General features: G+C 38.1%; 3 protein-coding genes across 10 annotated transcripts in view; 2 read left to right on the top strand and 1 right to left on the bottom strand.

Annotated features, from left to right (window-relative positions):
• Positions 1–9,689, bottom strand: part of LOC128887869 (muscle calcium channel subunit alpha-1) — a 68,826-nt gene extending 59,137 nt beyond the window's left edge. For 3 of the 5 annotated variants that reach the window (XM_054144316.1, XM_054144317.1, XM_054144318.1), the window contains exon 1: positions 7,829–9,688. The gene's annotated coding sequence lies outside the window, so the exon portion shown is untranslated. Of the gene's footprint in view, positions 1–7,828 lie in introns of all 5 variants that reach the window. The other 2 variants (XM_054144315.1, XM_054144319.1) reach the window with 2 other exon arrangements.
• A 3,049-nt stretch (positions 9,690–12,738) lies between these two features.
• Positions 12,739–16,115, top strand: LOC128887892 (RNA-binding protein squid-like). Its single transcript, XM_054144357.1, has 2 exons — positions 12,739–13,337; positions 13,454–16,115. Exons 1-2 carry the CDS (start codon positions 12,996–12,998, stop codon positions 13,958–13,960), a joined length of 849 nt encoding a protein of 282 aa, XP_054000332.1. The 5' UTR covers positions 12,739–12,995; the 3' UTR covers positions 13,961–16,115.
• A 351-nt stretch (positions 16,116–16,466) lies between these two features.
• LOC128887893 (E3 ubiquitin-protein ligase SIAH1-like) lies at positions 16,467–22,681 on the top strand. Of its 4 annotated transcripts, none has more exons than XM_054144361.1 (5): positions 16,467–16,735; positions 18,629–18,980; positions 19,084–19,323; positions 19,396–19,588; positions 19,653–22,681. In XM_054144361.1, exons 2-5 carry the CDS (start codon positions 18,752–18,754, stop codon positions 19,828–19,830), a joined length of 840 nt encoding a protein of 279 aa, XP_054000336.1. In that variant the 5' UTR covers positions 16,467–16,735; positions 18,629–18,751; the 3' UTR covers positions 19,831–22,681. The 4 variants fall into 4 exon arrangements, with proteins under 4 accessions (XP_054000336.1, XP_054000333.1, XP_054000335.1 ...); XM_054144358.1 differs by having other exon boundaries at positions 16,468–17,120; XM_054144360.1 differs by lacking the exon at positions 16,467–16,735 and adding an exon at positions 17,134–18,131.
• The last annotated feature ends 96 nt before the right edge of the window (positions 22,682–22,777 follow it).

Genomic DNA, 22,777 nt, shown 5'->3' with positions numbered 1-22,777 from the left:
AGGGATATCATGCTAGCCAATTGTTCCTCGAGGATAGTGCAAGTAATGAAATATATACAAATGTCTCGCGATTCTTAATCAACAATTAATACTTCACATGTTGGGGGGTGTTGTTTTCTCAAAAACCATTGGAAGACCAATCTGAATCTTAGAGACACAACTAAGCATTACATTAAATAGTGTAACTTTGATTGTAATTAAACATAATTGTAAGTGTCCACTACACATGTTGACAGGCATATTTTATTATCAGAAACAAGAGCCTGAAGCCTCTTTTAGGAAACCCTTTACGTCAAAAAAACTTCATTTTATTCCACATAACCACTAACGAAATTTGCTAAACTTACGATGTCCCTGGTTAATATTTCTGAATTAATTACGAAGAAGAAATTGTTCTTTGTATATTTCGATACGATTCATATTCGCACACAGCTTTCGGTCCGGCAGTGTATTATATTAGGATGGAGGAGAACCATGGAGCACAGCTTGAGTGCCACTGCCGCGAGCCGACGTCGACGGTGAGCTCTATTTTGAACGAAAGTGTCTTGTTTTTCGGTTTCGCGAAACTCTGTACGGAACTAGTAGGCGTTTCGGCCTTTGCAAACGATGGATCGATACCAGAATATTATCCAGAACGTTAGACATCCAGAAATTTGCAATTGTGGTCGAGAACCACCTCTAATGAAACTACGACTTCTCGAGGGCCTGACCCCCCGAATTTCTAAAGTATTTGTAATCGGATATGCTTTACTTCGATCTTACTGTAGGAGTCTGAACGAAAAATAAGAGGAAAGGCACGGAGATTCGAACTCACGATCCTCGGATCCACAATCGACCGCTTAAGACCAATCTCGTACCCTACGTTTCGTGATCTCGTTTGACTCGTTACTGTTTGATATGGGAGGCGCGATACTACCTTTTGTCATAAACCACAAAAAAGTCAAACTTCGATTCAATTCTATCGTCTCCGACACGTTTCTCAGAAAGAGTTTCACGTTTTCCGCTACACGCGACACTAAAACCATTTTTAAATAATATATAATATTTAAAAATATTATGCAGTCATTTTTCATTAACCCTGGTGCGATATCCCGACACTCTATCGGCAAGCATTGCTCTTCTTCCACAAATGCAATTTGCTTTATCGAAAATCAAATAAATGAAGCAAATATCATCGCGGCCGATTGATTAACTTTATTAAACGTCGAACGGTTTGAACGTGTCCTCGAATACTGTTCGCCAACAGTTCATCGGAAGTTTCGATGATTTTATTCGTCATCCATTAGCTGGCAACGAAAAAACGCAACGTTCCAGGACGACGGAAGTAACCTCGAAACAGCTCTCGACGAGGGGAAGTTGAAACCAAGTCGGTTCGTTCGTACGGATCAATTTTATTTTTGTCGAAAGCTAGCGGAAGAAGATTACTCTTGTTTCATAGAAGTCTGTTCGCGGAACGAGGTCACCGGGATATTCGGCGCGCAGTTTTTGCGATGAGATTTGCCCACGATTTCATTAACAGGGTAAATATTAAAAGTTCCATCGACCCAACTTTTCGCAATAAAATTGGTAGCCCCGTGGCTGGAAACAAAGCGACCGAGCACGCGCTTCCGCGTCATCGATGCGTTTTGCATAAAATTCGTGAAATCCCCGTTGGCATATTTAAAAATGGTTTTAAAACTATGTCCGAGCCACAGGAAATTCAACAACCAACGTAAAACTCCAGCGTTCGATGAAATTCCGCTGCCCTCCACGCATTTATTAAACCTAATAAAATATCCTCGCGAAATTGTTATCTATTACCCTGAAGTTACTCTTCGCTAAAAAAGGAAATCGTTATCGTTAAAAAAAGGTTTCTCTCGCTCACTGATTAACTCAACCTCGGGATATTAATTCCTATATTTTTCGACAGCTCAAAGCTCAAATGATTCAAAAAATTTGGTAGAAATCTTGGAAGGATTCTTAAAAAAGGAATCACCCTTATCTTCATTGGGAAACTAAGAACAGAGGAAATTAGATCTACTACCTTTGAATCTTCGAACCTTTCAAGTATGATCTTATCGGTAAACTGAAGGAAGAAGGTTTTCTTTGGCAACTGCCGCAAGAAAAGCATAACTAGGAACAATTTCTATTATCGGCGCAGTGAAATTTCCAGAACAATTAAGCCGTTTGTTAACGAGACCTCGCGGTACGCGTTCTTCTCGATGATGTACATCATTCACGATCCCTAATAACTTGAGCGATTAATCCTGAGGGAAAATAAACATGCGCCCGGTGCTCACCCGGGACGAAACTGTCACGCGACTTTCCAGGCCCCGTTATCATGCGTCACGATGTCTGATACAATATCGTACGGTAACGACGATACGAAACGACTATTTTCTGGAGGCTGTTCCGACGATAAATTCTTCATGAACGCCCGGGGCGCAACCGATCATTGAAGAAGTAAACTACGACGGCAACTGTCTCTGGATGAAAACAGCAGTTGGCACAGACAGCCAGAATTTTGTTCGAATAATACGAAGAAGATGACGAAGAAATATCAGGTACTGTGGTTCGACTTCGATGTTTATTGGATTTAACGGTTATTCGTAATGATTGATAAAAGACCGAAAGCTTTTACCTAGTTTCTTTTTCTCCAATTGTGTACGTGTTGATTTTTAGAAGTAGCAAAGCAGAGACAGCTCGATGAAAAGGTGTCTACAAATTTCGTCCAAACGCGTCGACCCGTTTCCGAGCTCTAGTGGGACAAACACTCGGCCAGATGGACGAACAACACTTTCGAAAATACGTTTTGCTTGGTTATCGTTAAATAAACTAAAACGTCGAGGAATTCGAAGAAGGAAACGACTGTGCGATCCTGGCAGCTGGCATTATCAAATTCGATGTTTTCAATGGTTAGCGACGGATGCGATACGATGGATACTGATGACATTCGGGTGATTCGGTAGGCAACGTACGTAATGGCAAGTGGCGAACGGTATCGATACGACAGATGCAATTCTTGTACGTGTCACCGTGAAAGGAGATGTTTCGGGGATCGTTAACTGTTGCCAGCGAGCGTACAGCGTCGTACGTCGTTTATGATAATCTTCGTCGTATCGAGACTGAATACGCTACTGTGAAAGTGGATCGTACGGAGAACCTTTCAACCCCTTGAGCTCGAGTGACGTCTCTAGAGCGATACATGTAATTTAAAAGGAATTTTTTTGAACGTACAATTTCAATTTTACTTATATCAGAATACAGCTAATTATTAGTTGAAATAATAATACATTGAGCCATGAATGTACGTAGATGTTTCTTTTCGAAGTAGAGTTTTTGATTTTACAGAAATCTATATATAAGAATGAGGCCCTGACTGATTACAATCAACGTCCAGAATAAACCCTTGAACCTAGAATATCTAGAATTTTGGAGAATTTATTCGAGCAAGAAAATCTTTTGAAGAAAGATATTTCATTTACATTTAACACGAATAATAATATTCTAACCACCTATTCGGTTATTTGAAGTAGTACAACCTTGCAACTACTTATTTGCTACCGGTACGACTGTTTCCCATTTCTGATACATTTGCTACCGATGCCGCTCGGTTCGTAGGGTATTGATATCAGCCGATACTCGTTCAAGTGTATCGCTATCGAAAATTGATCCCAAATACGTGCCGTATATAACTGATACGTGTATGTACCAATGGTTTCGTCTGAGCATCGATACGATTTGGTATAAAATGTTGCCCTTATTGTCCGATATCAATAGCATCGATACGATATTAGCCCCATCGCTATAAACGGTTACCCCTGTATCGTCGTAAAGTCGAGAGAAACGATTCGTCCCCCAAGAACGCGCTTTTCCATCGACTTACAATCGAACGTCAAAGAAGATTCGACGAAGACAGAACTAAATAAATGTTTCAAACGACGAATAAAAAATGAACTAAAGCTTGTAGTGTTGTTTGAAACGTTATCGACTCTCTGGTGAGTCTTCCCAGTGGAAAAAGAAGAATTTTGGCGTTTTAAAAAAAGTCATTTTCGAAGACTCGCTTTGTTGTCGACATTTTGTACTAAAATTATGATACAACAAATATTTGTTTATGCTTCAATATGTGTTAAATAAACCCTGTAAAAAGAAATCCTATTCCTTTTGCGATACTCTCAAAATTAATTGTCAAAGTTGGGCCTTTTATTCAGCCTCTATAGTGGTGTAACCCCTTATTCAAAATTGAAAAGAGAAACGGAAATATAGTTAAATTTAAAGTTTCTAGATACATTTACGGAAATAAAGCAACTTTGAAGCAAAATAACAAACAGACTATGTCCCGTACAAACATCGCAACCCCTTTTCACCCCCCCCCCAAGGGTTGAATTTTTTAAAATGCCGAAATAGGTGTTTGATTAATTATATCAAAGAGCACTAAGGACACAAGTAGATCCGACCACAAATAAAATATTCCTCGTGCAATCGTTGCAACCCCTTTATACCCCTTCAGGAGTTGAATTTCGAAACATCCTATCTTATTCCTTGTATACACCATAAAAAAGGAAGTCTCTGTGCAAAATTTCAGCTCTCTAAGTTCAAGGGTTGAGCCTGAACGTTGATGAGCCAGTGAGTCACGGCTTTTATTTAAATATATATCGAACAAACGATGCAAAGAAAATTGGTATACGTATCTTTCCATCGCGATCGATTACACAAAATAAAATTTTGCCCATATCCGATGCACCGTTCATCCGAAACAAACGCGAATGACGAACGGATAGCAGTATTAATTGCTTAACACGATGACGTCTGTCTAGGTAATTTACACTTCGGAAAGGCAACGTTCCTGGCGGAATGCCTTGGAATGCCGACTGGGAATCCGAGGTGAAACCTCATTACGCGCCGACCCGAATTTCCTCGAGATTAGTCCGCGATTTTGGGCCGCGAAGAATCAGGTCGATTCGAGGCAACAGTTTCCGAAAGAACGTCGCCTTTACTTTCACCTGCCATCGCGATTTAACGTCGATCATACCCACCGAGAGAGTATAGACGAACTAATAGGCGAAGTGACAACGCGATACCGCCCGGTGTCTTATATCTTTCGAAGGAAACCCAACTCGCTGTTCGAACAATGAATGGATGGATACTCCTAAACGGTGGCTTTGGATAAATAAAAATTAAGGAATTACCTAAGATCTTAAGGAAATGCCTAACTTCGCAGCGCTTAAGCTGTTTAAGCAGGAACAGACGCGTTGTTCCCATCGTCAAAGGCTCGTTGAATCGTTTCAATCCTCGCGAGCAGTGCGCAAACAAATACTAAGAGCATCGAATTGGCTCGGGAATTCCTAGCGATCTATGCAATACCCGCGAAATAACGTCGTGACGCATTAGGCAACAATGCCGATAGACAGAATTTCCTTTGTTCCGCGCAAACCGGCTTTGATCTCATCCGTTCAAAGGATCAAAGATGGATTTTTAGCTACGCTCGATTCGGTGGCGTGCCAATGCTAACTCAATAATTACAGAATAGCTGCGCGATAAACAAGTCGCGCAGTCTCGGCGATTTCAACGAACTTGGCGCGAATCGACACCCACGGGATTCATCGGTTCCAACGCTATAAATGTCGATCTACGAACGAACTCGACTCCGTGCTATAAAGAAGAGATCCGTCGTTTTTATGACGACGTCTATGCGCGAAAAACGTCCACGGAAGTAATGGCGATTCGTTCTAGATCCGCTAAAGGACACCTCGATGAGACTTTTCAAGGAGATCCTATTTTAAACTCTCCTAGAATTCAAGGGGCTAATGCTTTTATTTTGCGAAACAAGGAGTCCTTAATGTTTCGTCGTACGAAAAAAATTCGAAGATCAAGGACGAAACCCTATCAAATTTTGTGTTTAAATGAAACAACGAGTGCGACTGTTGTCGAGGAGCAAAGATTTCGTTCGCGAAAGGGGTAGACGGAAGTTGATAAAATTTGGCAATTTATGCGATGGTCCCCGCGCCTGCCCAAGAGAGAAAGGAGCTCATTTCGTTAAAACGTTCGTCCGACCCAGGAGCTCAACAAAATTGTCCGATTCACCGAGATAGATTGTTTCAAGTTCGTCGGAGCACCGCTACGTAAATGTCGTTTGGAAGGAACGCGAGGCATTATCGTTGATCCTCCGTACAATGGCATCAAGGGAAAAACACGTTACCCTTTTAATGGCATTTAGGAATTGTCCTTTTGTCCCGGAATTAACGAGCGGGGCTCTTGCGAGCACTCGAGCATCGACAACCTTTTCTAATTAACGATGAACGCCCTCGAGGAGTTTCTATGGAATTTTATTTTACCAATTTTCCGATTAGTCGCTAGATACCACGTTAATTCGTTCGTATTACTTTCGCGTGGTAGCTTGCACTCTTATGGTTAAGCTGCAAAGACTTACAAAATCAAATCTGGAAATTCCCACGAACAAATTTGCTTCCAAGTTTGCGCATTCCTAAATCTACGTAATGGACGTCATATCTCCTAATCAATTTTCGCCCAAATTTATAGAAAGTAGAGCAAGTGGAAATGAGAAGAAAGATAAACGTCAGCTATCCTGAAATTTGGAAATCTACCTAATATGAAATGCTGCCAATAACGAATCAAACGATTGAAATATAAAATATCATATTTTTATCGCTTATTAATATTTCTGATCGATCTCAATAAAAAAGAGAACGTTCAGGGTTTAAGCTGAATTAGCGGCGATGAAAAGTTTCGTTTCGCGGCGGCGGTTATTGACTCGAATGTTCGTGCAGCATCTTCCTTCACAATTTATGAATCGACCGTCAAACGCTCGACGCTCGAACTAATCCTCGATGGAAAGTAATCCGTGCACGACCGCGATAGAAAGCAGAAATGGTTTTGTAAACGTTTTTTCTTCGCGCTTAACAACTGACGCGATGATTGAAATACACGATGCTTTATTTTTCCACGGGTTTTACGCGAAAAATAAAAACTACAACTCTGAAACAGGGTTCCAGATACCAAACTCATCTTTTCATTACTTCCTGATTACATACCAGCCAGTCAAGCTGGATTAAGCATACGGTCCATTATATAACTCGGAGATTTTAATGATTGCTGGACTATTATCTTGTATAATTTCGAAAATAATAGCTATAATCAATGGATAGGGTGATAGTCTTTGATGAGCCAATTCGACTATCTCGTCTGCATTAGGACACGTGCTCAGAGCTGTAGCTGTCACAAATACACATAGATATTTTCGCCATTGCTTATCTATTTCTAGCCTAATTAAATATTTTTTGTTTTTCATCCCTTCCTGTCTTCCACGGTCCGTTTAAGAAGTTCCAGAATTTTCGCTGCACTTTGAGAAATTCTGTCCCATTGTGTAACAGTCGTCGGACAGGAAGCAGGGTTTGCACAATGTCTCAACCAGTGGTGTATGTTTTAATTCTAAACGGTATCGTGATCCTAAGTATTGATAACGTTAATATAAAAGCAAACGTACACATACGCGTCGATATCCCTTAAACGGTTAAACTAATACAAGGAAAAGGCATTCCGACAGCTGTTGAACCGAGTTAATCGATACATTAATTAACAGAAATGGTCGAGTAATTCGTACAAAATTACGTTATTAAAAATTCTCTTTCAGCACCTCCCCTGAAACTACAACGCTCTCCCTAGAGGTCGAGTCGCTACTTTATAAAACATCGAATGAATGCTAGTCATTTCATATTGTTCATAAGAGAACCGTGCAGACCATGTGGTCGAAAGGTAAACAGCCTAGTAAGGCACGTTGGTATTTACGGTTGCTTCAATATCCAAACAAACAAGAAAGCTAACGACTTACCACATATCTTGCAAGAGAACGGTATCGGTGGAGCGATTGTGTTGCGTATCACGTGAGCCGAGCGTATCCGCTCGTCATATCCGCGTTGACGCGCTCTCGGCCGTGATCCCTCACTGCCAGGATGTCCTCCCCTGGTGCCCCTTCCTCTTCCCTTCTCTTCACCCCCTGCTCCTCGTCCTGCTGCCCCGACGCTTCCTTCGACTCGGTTCTTCTTCTCCTCCTCTTGATCCACCACTTTCTCCACCGCCTCCTCCTTTCTTTCTCTTCCGCACGACGATGCACCACGGACAACGCACTCTCGACACCCTTACTCGTCCACTCGCTACCGTCTTACCCTTTAATCTCCCTTTAACCTCGCGTTACCCCGTTACCTTCCTCCGGATGTATTCTCCGTTCCCTGTTCACCAATTCTCCCCGGTTTCGCCGTTGAGAAAATACCGTTCTCCAGTTCGTTACCTTCCTCTTCGGTCTATCGTTACTCTAGCGCACTACTGCTACCACCAGCATCAATCGCTAGCATCATCACCACACCAAAGCAGCAGCACCACCGCGAAGACCACTAGCAGAGGAGAGCACCATCACTACCAACGACCATCCGACACGCACGCACACATCCGCCAGGAGAGACCGAGCATCGCTACCACCGCCGCGATTCCCACCACTCCTTCTTCTCGCCTTGTGTTTAAACTTATAAATAGATATCTGGGTGCGTTCGATTATATTTATATGTACCGGCGGTTATGTACGTATATATGTACACGTAATATATACGTCCCGTACGTTTCTACACCCTCACGGGTTTCCACGGACGCAAAATCGTACTAACGTGGGCTCCTCCGCGAGCTGCGCGTATTACTCATGGTACACCTAGTTACGCGCCTCGTCCTCACTGTCCCCTCTCTGTCTCGCTCTACCCCTCCCTTAACACCGTGATCGTTCTCTCTCCCTCTCTAGTTCTACGCTCGAATCCACCGGCTCCACCGAACGATACTCGCGATCTCCCGATACCACCGGGTGGCCACGACGAAGATTCGCGCCGAATCGGTACCACCGATTGGTCGAACCGATTCCTCTCTCTCCCCACTCGCACACTCTCTCCTAGCTACCCCGTGTACACGAGGGCGGGTTAGAACTACGCGCAAAGGAGGCGTCGTCGACGTCGGCGGCAAATCAATCGACTACCTTACCTTCTCGCTACGTGCTGCTCTTCTCTCGTGCTCTACGGTTATTGCCCGGCTCGCATACCCGCGATCCTTCTGTTTCTCTTTCGAACGATTCTATATTTTCATCACCCGTAGACATTTACTTGTACTTTTTGTTCCGGAGCGTTCTCCTTCTCTCCCTCGGCCAATTCGATCTTTCCCTATTCCAGTCTTCCGGTGTTCTTCCGGTTTTTCTCGTTCTTTCCAGCTCTTACGATCCGACGAAAGCTCCCAGATGCACGAATATTACTCCTCCGACATTCCAATCCGTAGTGTAATCGTAATTGGTGTATTATACACGGTCACTCGCTTCTAGACACGGTCCTCTCCGGTGACCGGGAAGTCCAACGTCGATCGGTTCCGGAACCGATGGAAATTCAACCGAGGCTCGACATCCCCAGTACTTGAAATGGAAGGAAAACGCGTGATTCGTTCGCACGACTTCTTTTTTCAAAACCGTACGAAGGAAAATGGTAACGACGACGGCGACGGCGGACACAGCGACGGCACACGACACGTTCGACTCGACGATATGCCGCCGGCTCGACGCCAGCGACGCCTGGCGTCGCGACGCCCACCCCCTTCCTACGAACAAGCTGCGTGTACGGCGTCGTACGCGACCCGACGCGTTTCTCGGAAGAGAGAGAGAGAGAGAGAGAGAGAGAGAGAGAGAGAGAGAGAGAGAAGGCAGGTACACGCGAAGAGTCGAGAGAAATCTAATTAATCTAGTGCATACGAAACATTGCCTTTTCAAAAATGAAATTTTTCGATACGATGAAACAAATTCAAGCTTAGATTGGCAATGTTTACAGCTCGCAGGAGGAAGGCACTTCTTGCAACACTGTGCATTGGTTTATCGAGAAAATTTAGAGAAACGTTTAACTCTCTTTACATGTTTTCGACACGCGAGTAGGCGCGAGGTAAGAGTGGTTTTCTGTGCGAGTTCGAATCGCTCTGAAATACCCTGAAAACGATGGAAAGTAAGTGATTTAATCCTATTATCGATATGCATTAATTATTGTTTTTAAAATAATAGTATGATATTCGATTGGTTTATAATCATTCTGCAATTGTAAGTCTGCGTGTAGTAAAGATTACCTTTCAACTCGCATTACTTTTCACATCCCATTCTTGATGTTTAGTAACAGCCCTATCGCATCAATTTTTTTTTAAGGACCAAATATATTTTCGAATTCCTTTCCTATGGCGCAAAGATTCAACAGTTTCGTAAGTACCTGAAAGGATAATAATTAAATTAATAGAAATGAAAAAAGATAAGCTTCCCTCTAAAGGGGACCATCGATACACGATCCTCGAAATTATTAGTTACGCGAGTGATCGGTGCAAAAAGTGTTTTTGTATTAAACGAGAAACGTTACGATGTCAATTTACATTACAATTACGAATAATAGTGAAAGAATACAAGAAGGGTGTAATAGGACACCCAGGATGAAAATGACGTCCGCCAGCGCGTAGGTCAAACACATCTTTACTTACGACTATATGCGTGTGCGTATTACACGAGTCATGGTATCTCGTGTTCCGTGATACTCACGCCGGTTCGTACGATTGATCGCCAGCAAAATTGTTCTCCGTCAAACAACGTCTTGCAATACATTCTACAACCCATAATAAAAGAGAGAATAAAAGTTGTTGAAATAGAACAAAGTTGAACGTACGAAGTCGGATCGCGTGACAACGGAAAACAACAATACGAAGCCTAAGTAACGTACTTCGTCTAATCTTCGTTCAAGTTCGAACGGGACGATTGAAATACAGAGTGTCCCAAAAATGTTGTAACACATTGAAAGGGATGGTTCGAGAGGTGATTTGAAATAAATTTTTCCTTAGCGAAAATGTTGTCCGAGGCTTCGTTAAGGAGATATTAACAGAAAACCCCGACCAATCAGAGCGCGAGTATACCGTTGGACCGGAGCGTGGTAGCGAAGGCTTGAAGGAATGTCCTTCGATGCACGTCGAGTCACTTGTTCGCGTACAAGCGCGGCTGCTTAGCACATAGCCTTCGCTACCGCGGCCGCTCCAACGGTATCCGCGCGCACTGATTGGTCAGTGTTTTCCGTTAATATCTCCTCAACGAAGCCTCGGACAACATTTTCGCTAAGAAAAAAGTTGTTTCAAATCACCTCCCGAACCACCTCTTTCAAGGTGTTACAACATTTTTGGGACACTCTGTAGAAATTTAGGAAACGACAAACGAATACTTTGATCTGTTATGTGTGGTTGATAATAGCGATATTCTTTATTCGCTTCCCACTCAAATACGTTCTGTGGTAGAGGGCTGACACCCTCCATTTTCGCGCCAATTTCTCAAGCTTGTAGCGGGACGAAAGTATTCCATAAACACTTGCATATGCGAATACAAGCCACCTCTTTTCCAAACTACAGTCACATCACACACTCTAGTCACTCTGAATAAACGATAATAGCAAATTTGTTACATATTCACCTAATTCAATTTCAATTTTTTCAGACAATGTTTAACTGTTAACAAACGTCGTTGCAAGTGCAATAGAAACTGTCAATCTAACAGTAGCAAGCCGCCTCGCAACTCGTGGCGCCATCCAGTGGTGCTTAATATCACTAACTATTGGCGATGAAAGAATGATAAAACAGAGTAAGAAAAAATCTTTCTCCTCGAACGTGTAAAGGAAAACGTTGGATTCAGAAGATGTCGCAAATGTTGTGCTCATGGTTTCAGAGTGACGATTTCTGTACCAAATTTTTCTACAAGTAGAAACAAGCATGCTCTATAATTAACAACGCGTCAGTTTACCCGTAGAGCCTTATTCTATTCTTAAACTGTTCCACCGAAGAAAAGATAAGCCGGGGTTGCCGAGGGCCTGTGTTTTATTTATACAACCTTCTCTGTCTGACTATATTTATATATGTACTGAGAAAGCAACGACTTTAAACAGTGCGCAAATAAGTAAGAACGTTGCGTGTCTCCAAATTTCCAAATGAAATTTTCTGATTAGATAATAAAAGTTGAATATTTAACACTTTACTGCGCTCGCATTATTTTCTTCTACAAACATATTCATATCGATTGAATTTAGAAGAATGTTGATTTATCAGCGTCCATCGATAGATTGTACATGTATTAAATGCAATTAGAATGTTTGCGTTATCATTACAATATCAAATTTTAACTTCATAGCTGGATGAATGTGCTAAATGTCATTGATCTTTTACATCGATATTTCTTCATTACGGATATCGCGATACTTTATATAATGCAAAGCACCAGAGTCTCCTATAAAAATATATAGCTCTTTGTTCGTCAACCTAAATGTTAACCTAACCTACATCACTTCCCACGCAAAGAGAAAAGGAGAATGTCGTTAATGTGTGGAAAACATACGTTGTAATTCCATTTTTGTAAAACAAATTAATAATATGCGAATCTCGATTGATAAAGCTACCGATCTCACAGTCACAGGAACAAAGGTATTCGTGCATTGTTCGTGTACGACAATGTTCAAGGCCTTTTAGCAAACATTCGTTACACGAGCAAGAATGTATTATAAAAATATCTCGCAAATTTAAAGAAGATATTATCACGTCAACGTGTCCATCTTCTATTGTTTCGTGAAAATTCATTAAAATTAGTAATGAAACGATCAGCGGAAATGAACTGGAATTTCCGGTGTTGTCCGTTGAATCTGGTGTTGCGATTGGAGAGACGAATTACGTCTTAGGAGAAAGGACGAATAGCGTTGTGTTAAAAGAAGCTTAGAGGGAATCGGAAACTGTTGCTGACTCTCTTTCTTTCGCTCGTAAGCCGGCACCGGTTCACCATAAGAACCGACTGTGACGCGTGCCAACTACTCTGAAATTATTCTCGTGCGCAGAACACCGTTGCTTTCGCTGATCTCGTCAATTCGACCAGTCCACTTTATATTTCCTGACGTCGTTTCAACGCGGTAAGCTCTGAACGGTACACGATGGCGGCGGTTGACTGTTACCAGAATCAAGCCCAGGCCGAGAGTACCGGTCAACAGACACAAAACCAACAGCAACAGTCTCAGTCCCATCAGCAACAAGCCACCGCTGGAATTCCAGGCAAAGATGACGAGCGGAAGCTGTTCGTTGGTGGCCTATCGCGTAATACCACCGACAAGGAGCTGCGAGATCATTTTGGTAAATTCGGAGAGATTGAAAGTATCACCGTTAAAATTGATCCCTACACGGGAGTCTCGCGAGGCTTCGCATTCATGGTTTTCACCAATCCCAAGACGATCGACAAGCTTCTGGCTTCTGGGGAACACTACATCAATAAACGAAAGGTCGGTAATAATTTCAAGGAAATATTAACGCTCCGATTCGAACATTTCCGATTAAATCAATCCTGACCTCTTTACACGAATTTTTACGTTGTGTCCATCTTTTTGTTTCGACATAGGTGGATCCAAAACGGGTGAGTAAAAAGCCTCAGCATGGGAAAATTTTTGTGGGTGGTCTTACTCCGGAAATCACTGATGATGATATCAAATCGTATTTTGGACAATATGGTACTATCGTCGAATTACAAGCACCATTCGATAAGGTAAAAAACCAGAGAAAAGGATTCTGCTTCATAACATTTGACTCTAAGGAAGTCGTGTATAAATTACTCAAAACACCAAAACAAACGATAAACGGTAAAGAAGTGGATGTCAAAAAAGTAAAAGTTAATCCAGATTCGAGGAATCAAGGATTCTGGGGCCCGGGATACGGTTACGGTTACGGCGGTGGTTATGGCTACATTCCCGAATATTGTAATGGCTACCAAGGAGGCTACGACGATATATACGCGAACTTTGATTACGAAACTTACGACGGTTACGATAATATGGGATACGGAGCGCAAGGTAAGCCACGGGGAAATGGACAGGGACCACGTCAATTTCAAAGACATCAACCGTATTAAAATAAAGAGTATATGAATCTCACATACTCGAAATTTGGTGATAAAACAAGAACATAGTAAGGAGTAGACCAACTTTATCTAGATACAGTTTGAGACTGAGATACAGAAATTTGGGATAGAAGAACCTTTGGAATACTTGCAAGATTCCTATTCGAGCTCCAAATTTCTTAATCTTTGTATGTATGTACATTTGTATGTACATTTTCTAAAAAAGAAACGAATTTTTCATTGATCAGCAATCAGTGTAATTTATTAAGGCGAAAGGATCGTGTCTTTTTTTGTCTATGCACATTCTGTCACTTCTCATGTAAAACAATTATTAACAAGACTACTAAAATGGATGTTCAAATATTTTTTACTCGAATTAAATTTTTCATATGAAGAACTGCTTTTTTGAGACAGTGACTAATAATCAACTCATTACGATATTTTTGGAGTCGTATATAACGTGAAACTTAAAATGATTGATTTACTCCTGGTTTCTTGTTATTCATGATTCATAATACTAACATGTATATCTTATAATTTAATACTCTAATTATTCTTTAGCATCTTAAGTTGCATTACTAAAGTATTGTTTATTATATGCTTGGTGTTAATCTTATTATTAGAAACACAATGCTGTGTCGTTTATATTAGGACTTTATGTCTGTAAACAGTTTCAGTTCAGAAAGCACTTGTCAGTTAGAAATAATCGATAGATATAAAACAAATTATCATTCATGGACCAACGGTTCGACTCCTAATTAAACGTACTTCTTCCTCATAAATTTATAATCTAAACGTATTATCTATTATCATCTAATTGTTTATAATCTAAAATAAGTCCTGTAACTTATACAAATCATAAGGTATCATGAGAGGCATACGAATCATCGTATGTTATATGTAATGCGTGTATACATACATAACGATGTATACGTGTATGAGTTAGTATATAATAAAGTAGCGATTAAGAGAAAGATAAATATTTCAAAATGAATATAATTAAAATATGAACGTCCTGGGTAGATACGCGAAGAGTACGCGAGTGATAGAAGATGGTTACAAAATATTCTAAAATGGTTTCAAAAGTTACATCAGAAGGGGCAAGATGTATACTATAACATGCATGAAGTTCATTTCATAATATTATCTTTATCACTACGTCATGTATCTATTTTTTTATATTTCAGTTACAATGATAACTAAAAGTCTGTTTAATGCGATCAGTAGGTTTGGAAATTTGCTGCACTCGTGTACTCCTGTGTTATATTGAAGACATACAAATATGGCAAAAAGATTGTGTCTTGTTCTATATATATAAAAAAAAAAATGATTCGTAAACACTGAATCAACAGAATGTTTAAGGCATTGGAATAAACGAAAATAAAATTACTGTTATTTAGGCTACTATGACATTTCTTTCGCATTTGCTTTGAACAGCAGTTTCTGTCTGGTGTACAAAGACTGCTCTTCATATGGCAAGAAGACTGTTAATGCGTAGGGTATCATTTGACATGATACAAACCTTAGAGAATTTGACAGCTAATAGATCTTATGATTTCTTCGATGAAAAACTTTTAAACTTACACCATAATTATAGCAAATGTAGATATGGCATTATGGGACTACATTTAGGTACATCGAAATTATATTGTACACAAGGCTGATAAGGCTTTAAACATTCAAGTTTTTCTCAGATGTTACAAAAGTATAGACAGTTTGGCTTAAATATAATTCATAATACACAAACACAATGAAAAATAAACTGTTCTCTTAAAAAAAAAGATTTTAAGCCAAGCTAATTGTGCTTTTGAAATTAAATCTGTATACTGTGTATACCATATTTGCTGCGTGTGGAAAATATATATATACATATATATATAAAAAAGAGAACAGAGTGTGAAATTAAAGGAAATAACACAAATATTTTGTTACTATTGATTACTATTCGCCTGTTTCACCCATGACACAGTGTATATTTTAATTATAACAAAAAATAAAATATTCATTATTCGAAAAGTACTTTGTAACATCCTTGTTCTAATTGAATCATAAGTATGAACAAAAGTATATACTTCGATCATTTAAAAAGTTATTTAAAATGTAAATCCTCCCTCATCCTAGTTTAAAAGCATCGAAATTAAATTGACTTTTAAACGTGAACATACAAGTTTAATTACCCTTTTTCGATCTAAATTTAGTTTCGAATCGAAATATATCGCAAACATTGTATAAAGTTGATAATTATGTACATGCAGAGAATTTTAGATAAACTCGTATTTACGTGTACGTATATATATAAAAAAAACCTCGGAATAGTGACGAACGTGAAAAAGTTTTTGAGTTATTCGATTCATATATCTGAAGATGATTTCTATGTGTAATATAAAATCGTAAGGATGTAGTGAACTCATTGGAAGCGCGTGTGCATTCATACATAAATGAATAATGCACGCGACCATATACGTACGAATGGATAGGGAACATCTTAAGAAGATGTAGATATCGTATATATAGTATCGAAGTACAAAAATAAGTAATAAAGCGTAATAATATGGCCGACATCGCTAGTAAAGTCAAGATTGTGAACGTTAATGCAAGTGTAACGATTCATGAAAACGAAGCTGAAGTTTCGTTAATGGCAGTTGCATGGGTGTAAACGAACGGACAGACGGACAGTTGCAGTGTCATCACCTTGGTGTGCGTCGTATTGTACGGAAGCAAGCTTGTAGTGTCGGAAGTTCGAAAAGGAGCGACTCTGCTACTATGTCTCAGCGAAAATTGATAAAAGTTACGTCGCGATTAATGTTGCCTCTCTGGCCAAGAAAGTTCGCGATGTAGCCTCTTCCATAGTCGATGTTCATCGCGTTCGCGTTTATTCATCATCGATGTACCGAGAAGTATCGGAAACATTTCGTGCAACATTTCCGAAACCAAGTCGCATGAAATCTCCTGTTGTTGTTGTTCCCGTAACAACATTTGCCTATTGTCGTGGCATTCTTTGTCGTTACACACGACGTTTTCATTCTCGTTTAGTATCTCCGTTGTCATCGTTCTCAAGTGCCTTCTCTATCCCTCTCTCACACTCTTTACTCGCTATTTTCCGATCCTAATCGCGCGAAAACCAGTGTATGCATCGAGTGACGTACTAATACATTTGTCAATCTAAATTCCGGTAAGTTTATAAATGTATATCCCTCACGATGATGTACAGTTGCTCGAATGCTTGCATCCCAAATTGTTAGCGAGTAAAATGCATACTTTGCACTCGAGTTTTCAAAACAATACTGTAATTAAAGGGAGAATCGATAAAACATTCAATGTAAACATGCCTTTTACACAAGTCGCAAAGGTATTCCATCGAAGAAAATACTTTGGTACTCTTTTATATTAATATCTGGTTGCACCACCCCTGGTATGAGTTACGTTATCGGACACATCGTAATGTTACCAGCTAGTTCTCGAAGCTCGCATTTGCACCAAGTTACATTATTATTTTGAAAACTAGAGTCTAAGATATTTGACCTGTGAAGAATTTAGAGATGGAAGTGTTCGAATACTTTCGTAAACAACTGTAAACTTGTACGCTTTCCTCGTGCTCGCTACACGTAATCCTTCAACAAGAATCGTCCGCTGCTCTTGTTTCTCGCGCATTGTTTATTTGTGACTGCTGATTCGTTGCGACTCGTGACTCTCTTCACGATACTATTCTATGAGACTTTTGCTCCGTTTGTTATATTTCCGGGATAAACAATCCGCCACTACGACACCGTATGAAAATTTTGTCGAGTTACTCTGAAAAGATTTGTTAAACTTTTCCCTTTTGAAAATTCATCGAACAAGACGATGTTATTTGACGCGCACACGATAAATGCTCGTGTGATTTATATACAACGTAATCCTCCGTTATTTGTGCTATTTTATTCATGCGAAATTACAAACAATTCATTGCTCGCGAAAGTTTGATGAGGATTAAGCAAGAAACATTTCGATTTTCAATGAAATGTAGATTCTTGTGTAACAGTGGAAGCGTTCAATGTTTCATTCATTTAATATTTGTGTTTTACCTAATTATTTGATTTTAATAACATGTATGTGAAATGTATACTTAATTATATAGGTTAACAGTCCGGTTTTTGCATAAAATTATTCAGATAAATGGAAATTAACTGTAAAAAGAATTTGGGTATGTTTAAAGTGTGTATTCATGCTGCAATATTATTATGTATATGTAAATTCTAAATATATACACTATACTTGTATTATACATCACTTACTGGTACAAGATACCATTAATCAGACACTGATTAATTAAAGAGTGAGAAACTCATAACTTTTTCTTTCCTGTTTTACATAGTGTTATCTTTTTATAGTTGTATCTCTCTTCTATATACACATATGTAATGCTTATTAAATTTGTTTCTATACTTTGATAATCCATAAAATACATGTAAAGCATTTTGTTTAAATTAAAATATAATATTACATTATATTTAATTTCCCCAATGATCAAACAAAATTTTATAGTAAATTTACAATAAACTGATTAAATGTGTACTACGAATAGATTTTGCAGCATGATAAAATAATTCTTGTAATAAAGGTATAGTTGTAAAATGTTATAAACCTTTTAACTAATAAATTTTAAGTATACAAAATTTTCAAAATAACAATAATTTACAGGTATGAGGTGGACGATTCATTCCAGAATGCATCGCATTTATTAGACATTTTGGATATAAACGGACTTCCTTGTTGACACAACGGCAAAGTGTTCTTGTTTGGTACATAGAATAGAAGGAAAAGATGTCCCAATTAAGTATTAGTACAGGAAAGAGAGGGAGGAGTGTTGCAAGCTCCTCTGCATCCACAGTATCGTCGTTGAGCAGTTCGACTGACTTAGCAAGCCTATTCGAATGTCCGGTTTGCTTCGATTACGTTCTTCCACCAATCCTGCAGTGTCAAAGTGGACACCTTGTTTGTAGTACTTGCCGACCAAAGCTTAATTGCTGTCCTACCTGTAGAGGTCCATTAGGTATGTAAAACTAAAATGTAATTAAAATCTTTGAATAGTACGTCTGCAATGTAGGCTTTATTTGGAAACAAATATTTAACAAATGACTGTATTTTCAATACAGGTAATATCCGCAACCTGGCTATGGAAAAAGTGGCAGGTAATGTAATGTTTCCTTGCAAGTATTCAACGAGTGGATGCACGGCTTCTTTGCTGCATACTGAAAAGGTAGATCACGAAGATGCGTGCGAATTCCGTCCATACAGTTGTCCTTGTCCAGGTGCTTCTTGTAAATGGCAAGGATCTCTTGAACAAGTAATGCCGCATCTTGTTATGAGTCACAAAAGTATTACAACTCTTCAAGGTAGTGTCCCTGAATAAGACACTCAACTTTATTTCTTATAATTAAAAAGATAACTACAATGTTCTTTTACAGGAGAAGACATTGTTTTTTTAGCAACTGATATTAATCTTCCTGGTGCTGTGGACTGGGTAATGATGCAGTCTTGTTTCGGTCATCATTTTATGCTAGTGCTTGAAAAGCAAGAAAAGTATGATGGACACCAACAATTTTTTGCAATTGTTCAACTGATTGGCTCAAGAAAACAGGCAGAAAACTTTGCTTATAGGTAAATATGCGCTTTTTGTAATATATTTCAATAATAATTTAATGTTAATTCTAATGCTAAACAGACTAGAACTGAATGGACATAAAAGGCGTCTGACATGGGAAGCTATGCCACGTTCTATTCACGAAGGTGTTTCATCTGCTATCTTAAATTCAGACTGCCTTGTATTTGACACCTCTATTGCACAGTTATTTGCTGATAATGGAAATCTAGGAATAAATGTTACAATTTCCATGGCATGAGGAAAGCTGGAAAAAGCAGTGTGAAATCATTTAAACGTATTGAGCAGTCTTTGGATCGTAATTTCATCTTCATATTGAGGATTGCCCGTTATGTACATACAGCATTTTTTTACGTTACCACAGATAAATATTAGCAATATGGATGTTAGGAAATGTTTGGAATATGTTGGTGAAGTACAGAAATCAAACGCTCAGTTACAGGACCTCTCTTTAGAAGCTTTAAAGTGTACTTGTATGTGATATTAACACAACATGAATACAATAAACAACCTTTCTGTATATTTACGTTGACTTTAAAGCTTTGGGTACTGGGTGAAGCATCGATTCCAAAAAGTACCTGACACCTATTGCACATAGATATCATTTTTTTTTTTTTTTTTTTGTAGTTATTTCTTACTAAACCAATTTTTATAAAACAATATATTTTATGAAAAGGACTATAATTTTTGCCGAAATGTCTATTATAATTTGTTTATATACGATATGGCAATGCAAACCGAAACTTGAAGCACATACCTGAAGAAGTCTATATACGTAATCTTGTTAGTGTATAATAATTGAATTGAACGCGTTAAGCACACATCTGTCATTATTTATTCTCATTTAGGAACTTCACACGCTCGCATATTTATTATCATCGCCTAATTTTGTGTATTACCATTTTAAAATTAGTTTTCTTCTGTAATAAATTTACTTTTTGTTACAAATACATGCCACGTTACATTGTAACTGAGTTTCCCGTGCTTGATGGTATTGTAAATTGTATATTTCGTACTTTCTGTATATTACGAAAAAATAATTTGTATTATCTTATTCAAAATTTTCATTATAAAGCTGAAATTTCATACTGAATAAGAAAGCATATCAAATCAAAAGTTATTAGTATATTCATAAATGCAATGTCAAGGGGTTATAATTACTGCAATGTGCTTAACAAAGGAGAACTTACCAATTCTTTCTTGGTGCGTGATGTTGATTAATTGTTGCGAATTTCAAGGTTATCGATAACGCTATTCAGTAAATTTCAGTTTTGCAGAGATGAAATATTAAAGTACATGTATTAGCAATACACACGGGAACACGAAAGTAGTTAGTATACGATAAGCAGGTGCAAAAATGATAGAAATAAATTTGCGCAGTCTCATCCTTTTTTACTAATCCTGAAACAGATGAATGTAATATAAAGAGAAATGTTACAATTTCAAGTGTATAGAATCATTAAATTGTTGCATAGTAGTTTTATAAGTAATCAATTGTACATAATCTTTAAGTTATCGTTCTTATAAAACTTTTTAGTACCATCTATTAAAACTTCGGTCAAAGATTATGATTTAGTATAATTTATCTTTGGAAGTTAGTTTTGAAAAAAAATGCGTAACAAGGTATAGACGTAAGAGATCACAAATGTTTACGTAAAAACTTAATTTACTGCAACATTATGACAGATGCTAAACTACGATGACAAAATGGCGATACGTTTGAATAGAGTTGAAACTATACGAGCTTGATCTTGGTGTAATTTGAAATTCTAAAAGACCGGAACGAAGTACGGAAGAGGATGATCGTGCAAAGATTTTTGACAAATTCAATTTTATTACGAGAAAGATATGACGTAATGGAAATACCAAAAGCACGATCGAAACGTTTTTCATTGAATCGTGACTCTTACGTCATTATTAATCGCATACGAAATATTGGAACATTCCAAGCGTAGACGAAAAGTTACTGTAAATAGAACAAACTTTATATGTGATAAAGCTATTAATTGATAATGTAAATTAACATGCCGACATGCATATATTATGAAGTTCAAAGGAATATGGGAACCAATTGCATGTATGCATATGTATAAGTATATATAAATATACGAACGTATATGGTACATAAATATATATAAATGTATTTATATATATGTATATATATGCGTGTAAGGCGTATGACTATGTGTTATGTTTACATAAGTGTATTAAATGAAACATTTAATTTCGATGAATTTTAAGTCTAAGCAGTTTTGGCGGTTACTGAAAAAAAATATTCAAGTTTAATTTTCACGTTAATTGTTATTCGAACAGTCTATATAAGAATACCTTCTCGTCTTATGCTTACGATGCACCAATGGAATCACAAAATTCGCACACTTAGACATCACCACAAGCATCCATTTGAAAGCCATTACACGAAAAAAAGGCTTTATCAGAGGAATAGGACGAACTGTTCGGTGAAACGTTAACGAAAGATAAAACACACGACAATTGAACACGATATTGTTAAAATGTCGTTGATAAAAATCGTACCAAGTATTAAAGTGCGAATTTCATTACAAGGATACTATAATGCTAAGATATATGTACATATAATTTAATAAGATATAAATCTAGAATTAATTATAACGTAATGTTTAATCTTTTATTACAATAATTTATTCTTACAGATCGATAATAACGATACGCAGATATTTTTAACCGATGCGATTATTAAAAGCGATAAACTTAATCCCTTACTGCGTAACTTTTTATATAATTTCAAGAATAACAGTAAAGCGATATTTTTTCAAATTTAGTCTCTAGAGTTATAGTAAATTTTACTTGTTCTTGGAAATATTTCGTAATTCATGGTACTCGAGTGAACTGAGTTATTTTTTCAAACGGATAACTTCACACTTTGAAGGAAAATAATTCAGCGGTAAGGGTTTAACGGTACAGACGCTTATGTTAACATCACAGTTTGTAATTCGGTTGTATCTACTTTATAGATTTTGATGAAATCTTTGTTATGATACCGATTCTTATGCATAATTTTAGTTTGATCATTTATTATCGATTAGGTATGGAATTATAAACGAATACTTCGATATCAACTGTACTAAATATAACACCATGAATCCTGTTCCTAAGCGTCAAATAAATTTGTTCTTAAAATAATATGGTTTAGGGACATTTTTTTTTTG

This window comes from Hylaeus anthracinus, unplaced genomic scaffold (assembly GCF_026225885.1).
Source record: "Hylaeus anthracinus isolate JK02 unplaced genomic scaffold, UHH_iyHylAnth1.0_haploid 11989, whole genome shotgun sequence".
Lineage (NCBI taxonomy): Eukaryota > Metazoa > Arthropoda > Insecta > Hymenoptera > Colletidae > Hylaeus > Hylaeus anthracinus.
The sequence above is the reverse complement of the archived record's forward strand: the minus strand, read 5'-3'. Positions and strand labels throughout refer to the sequence as shown.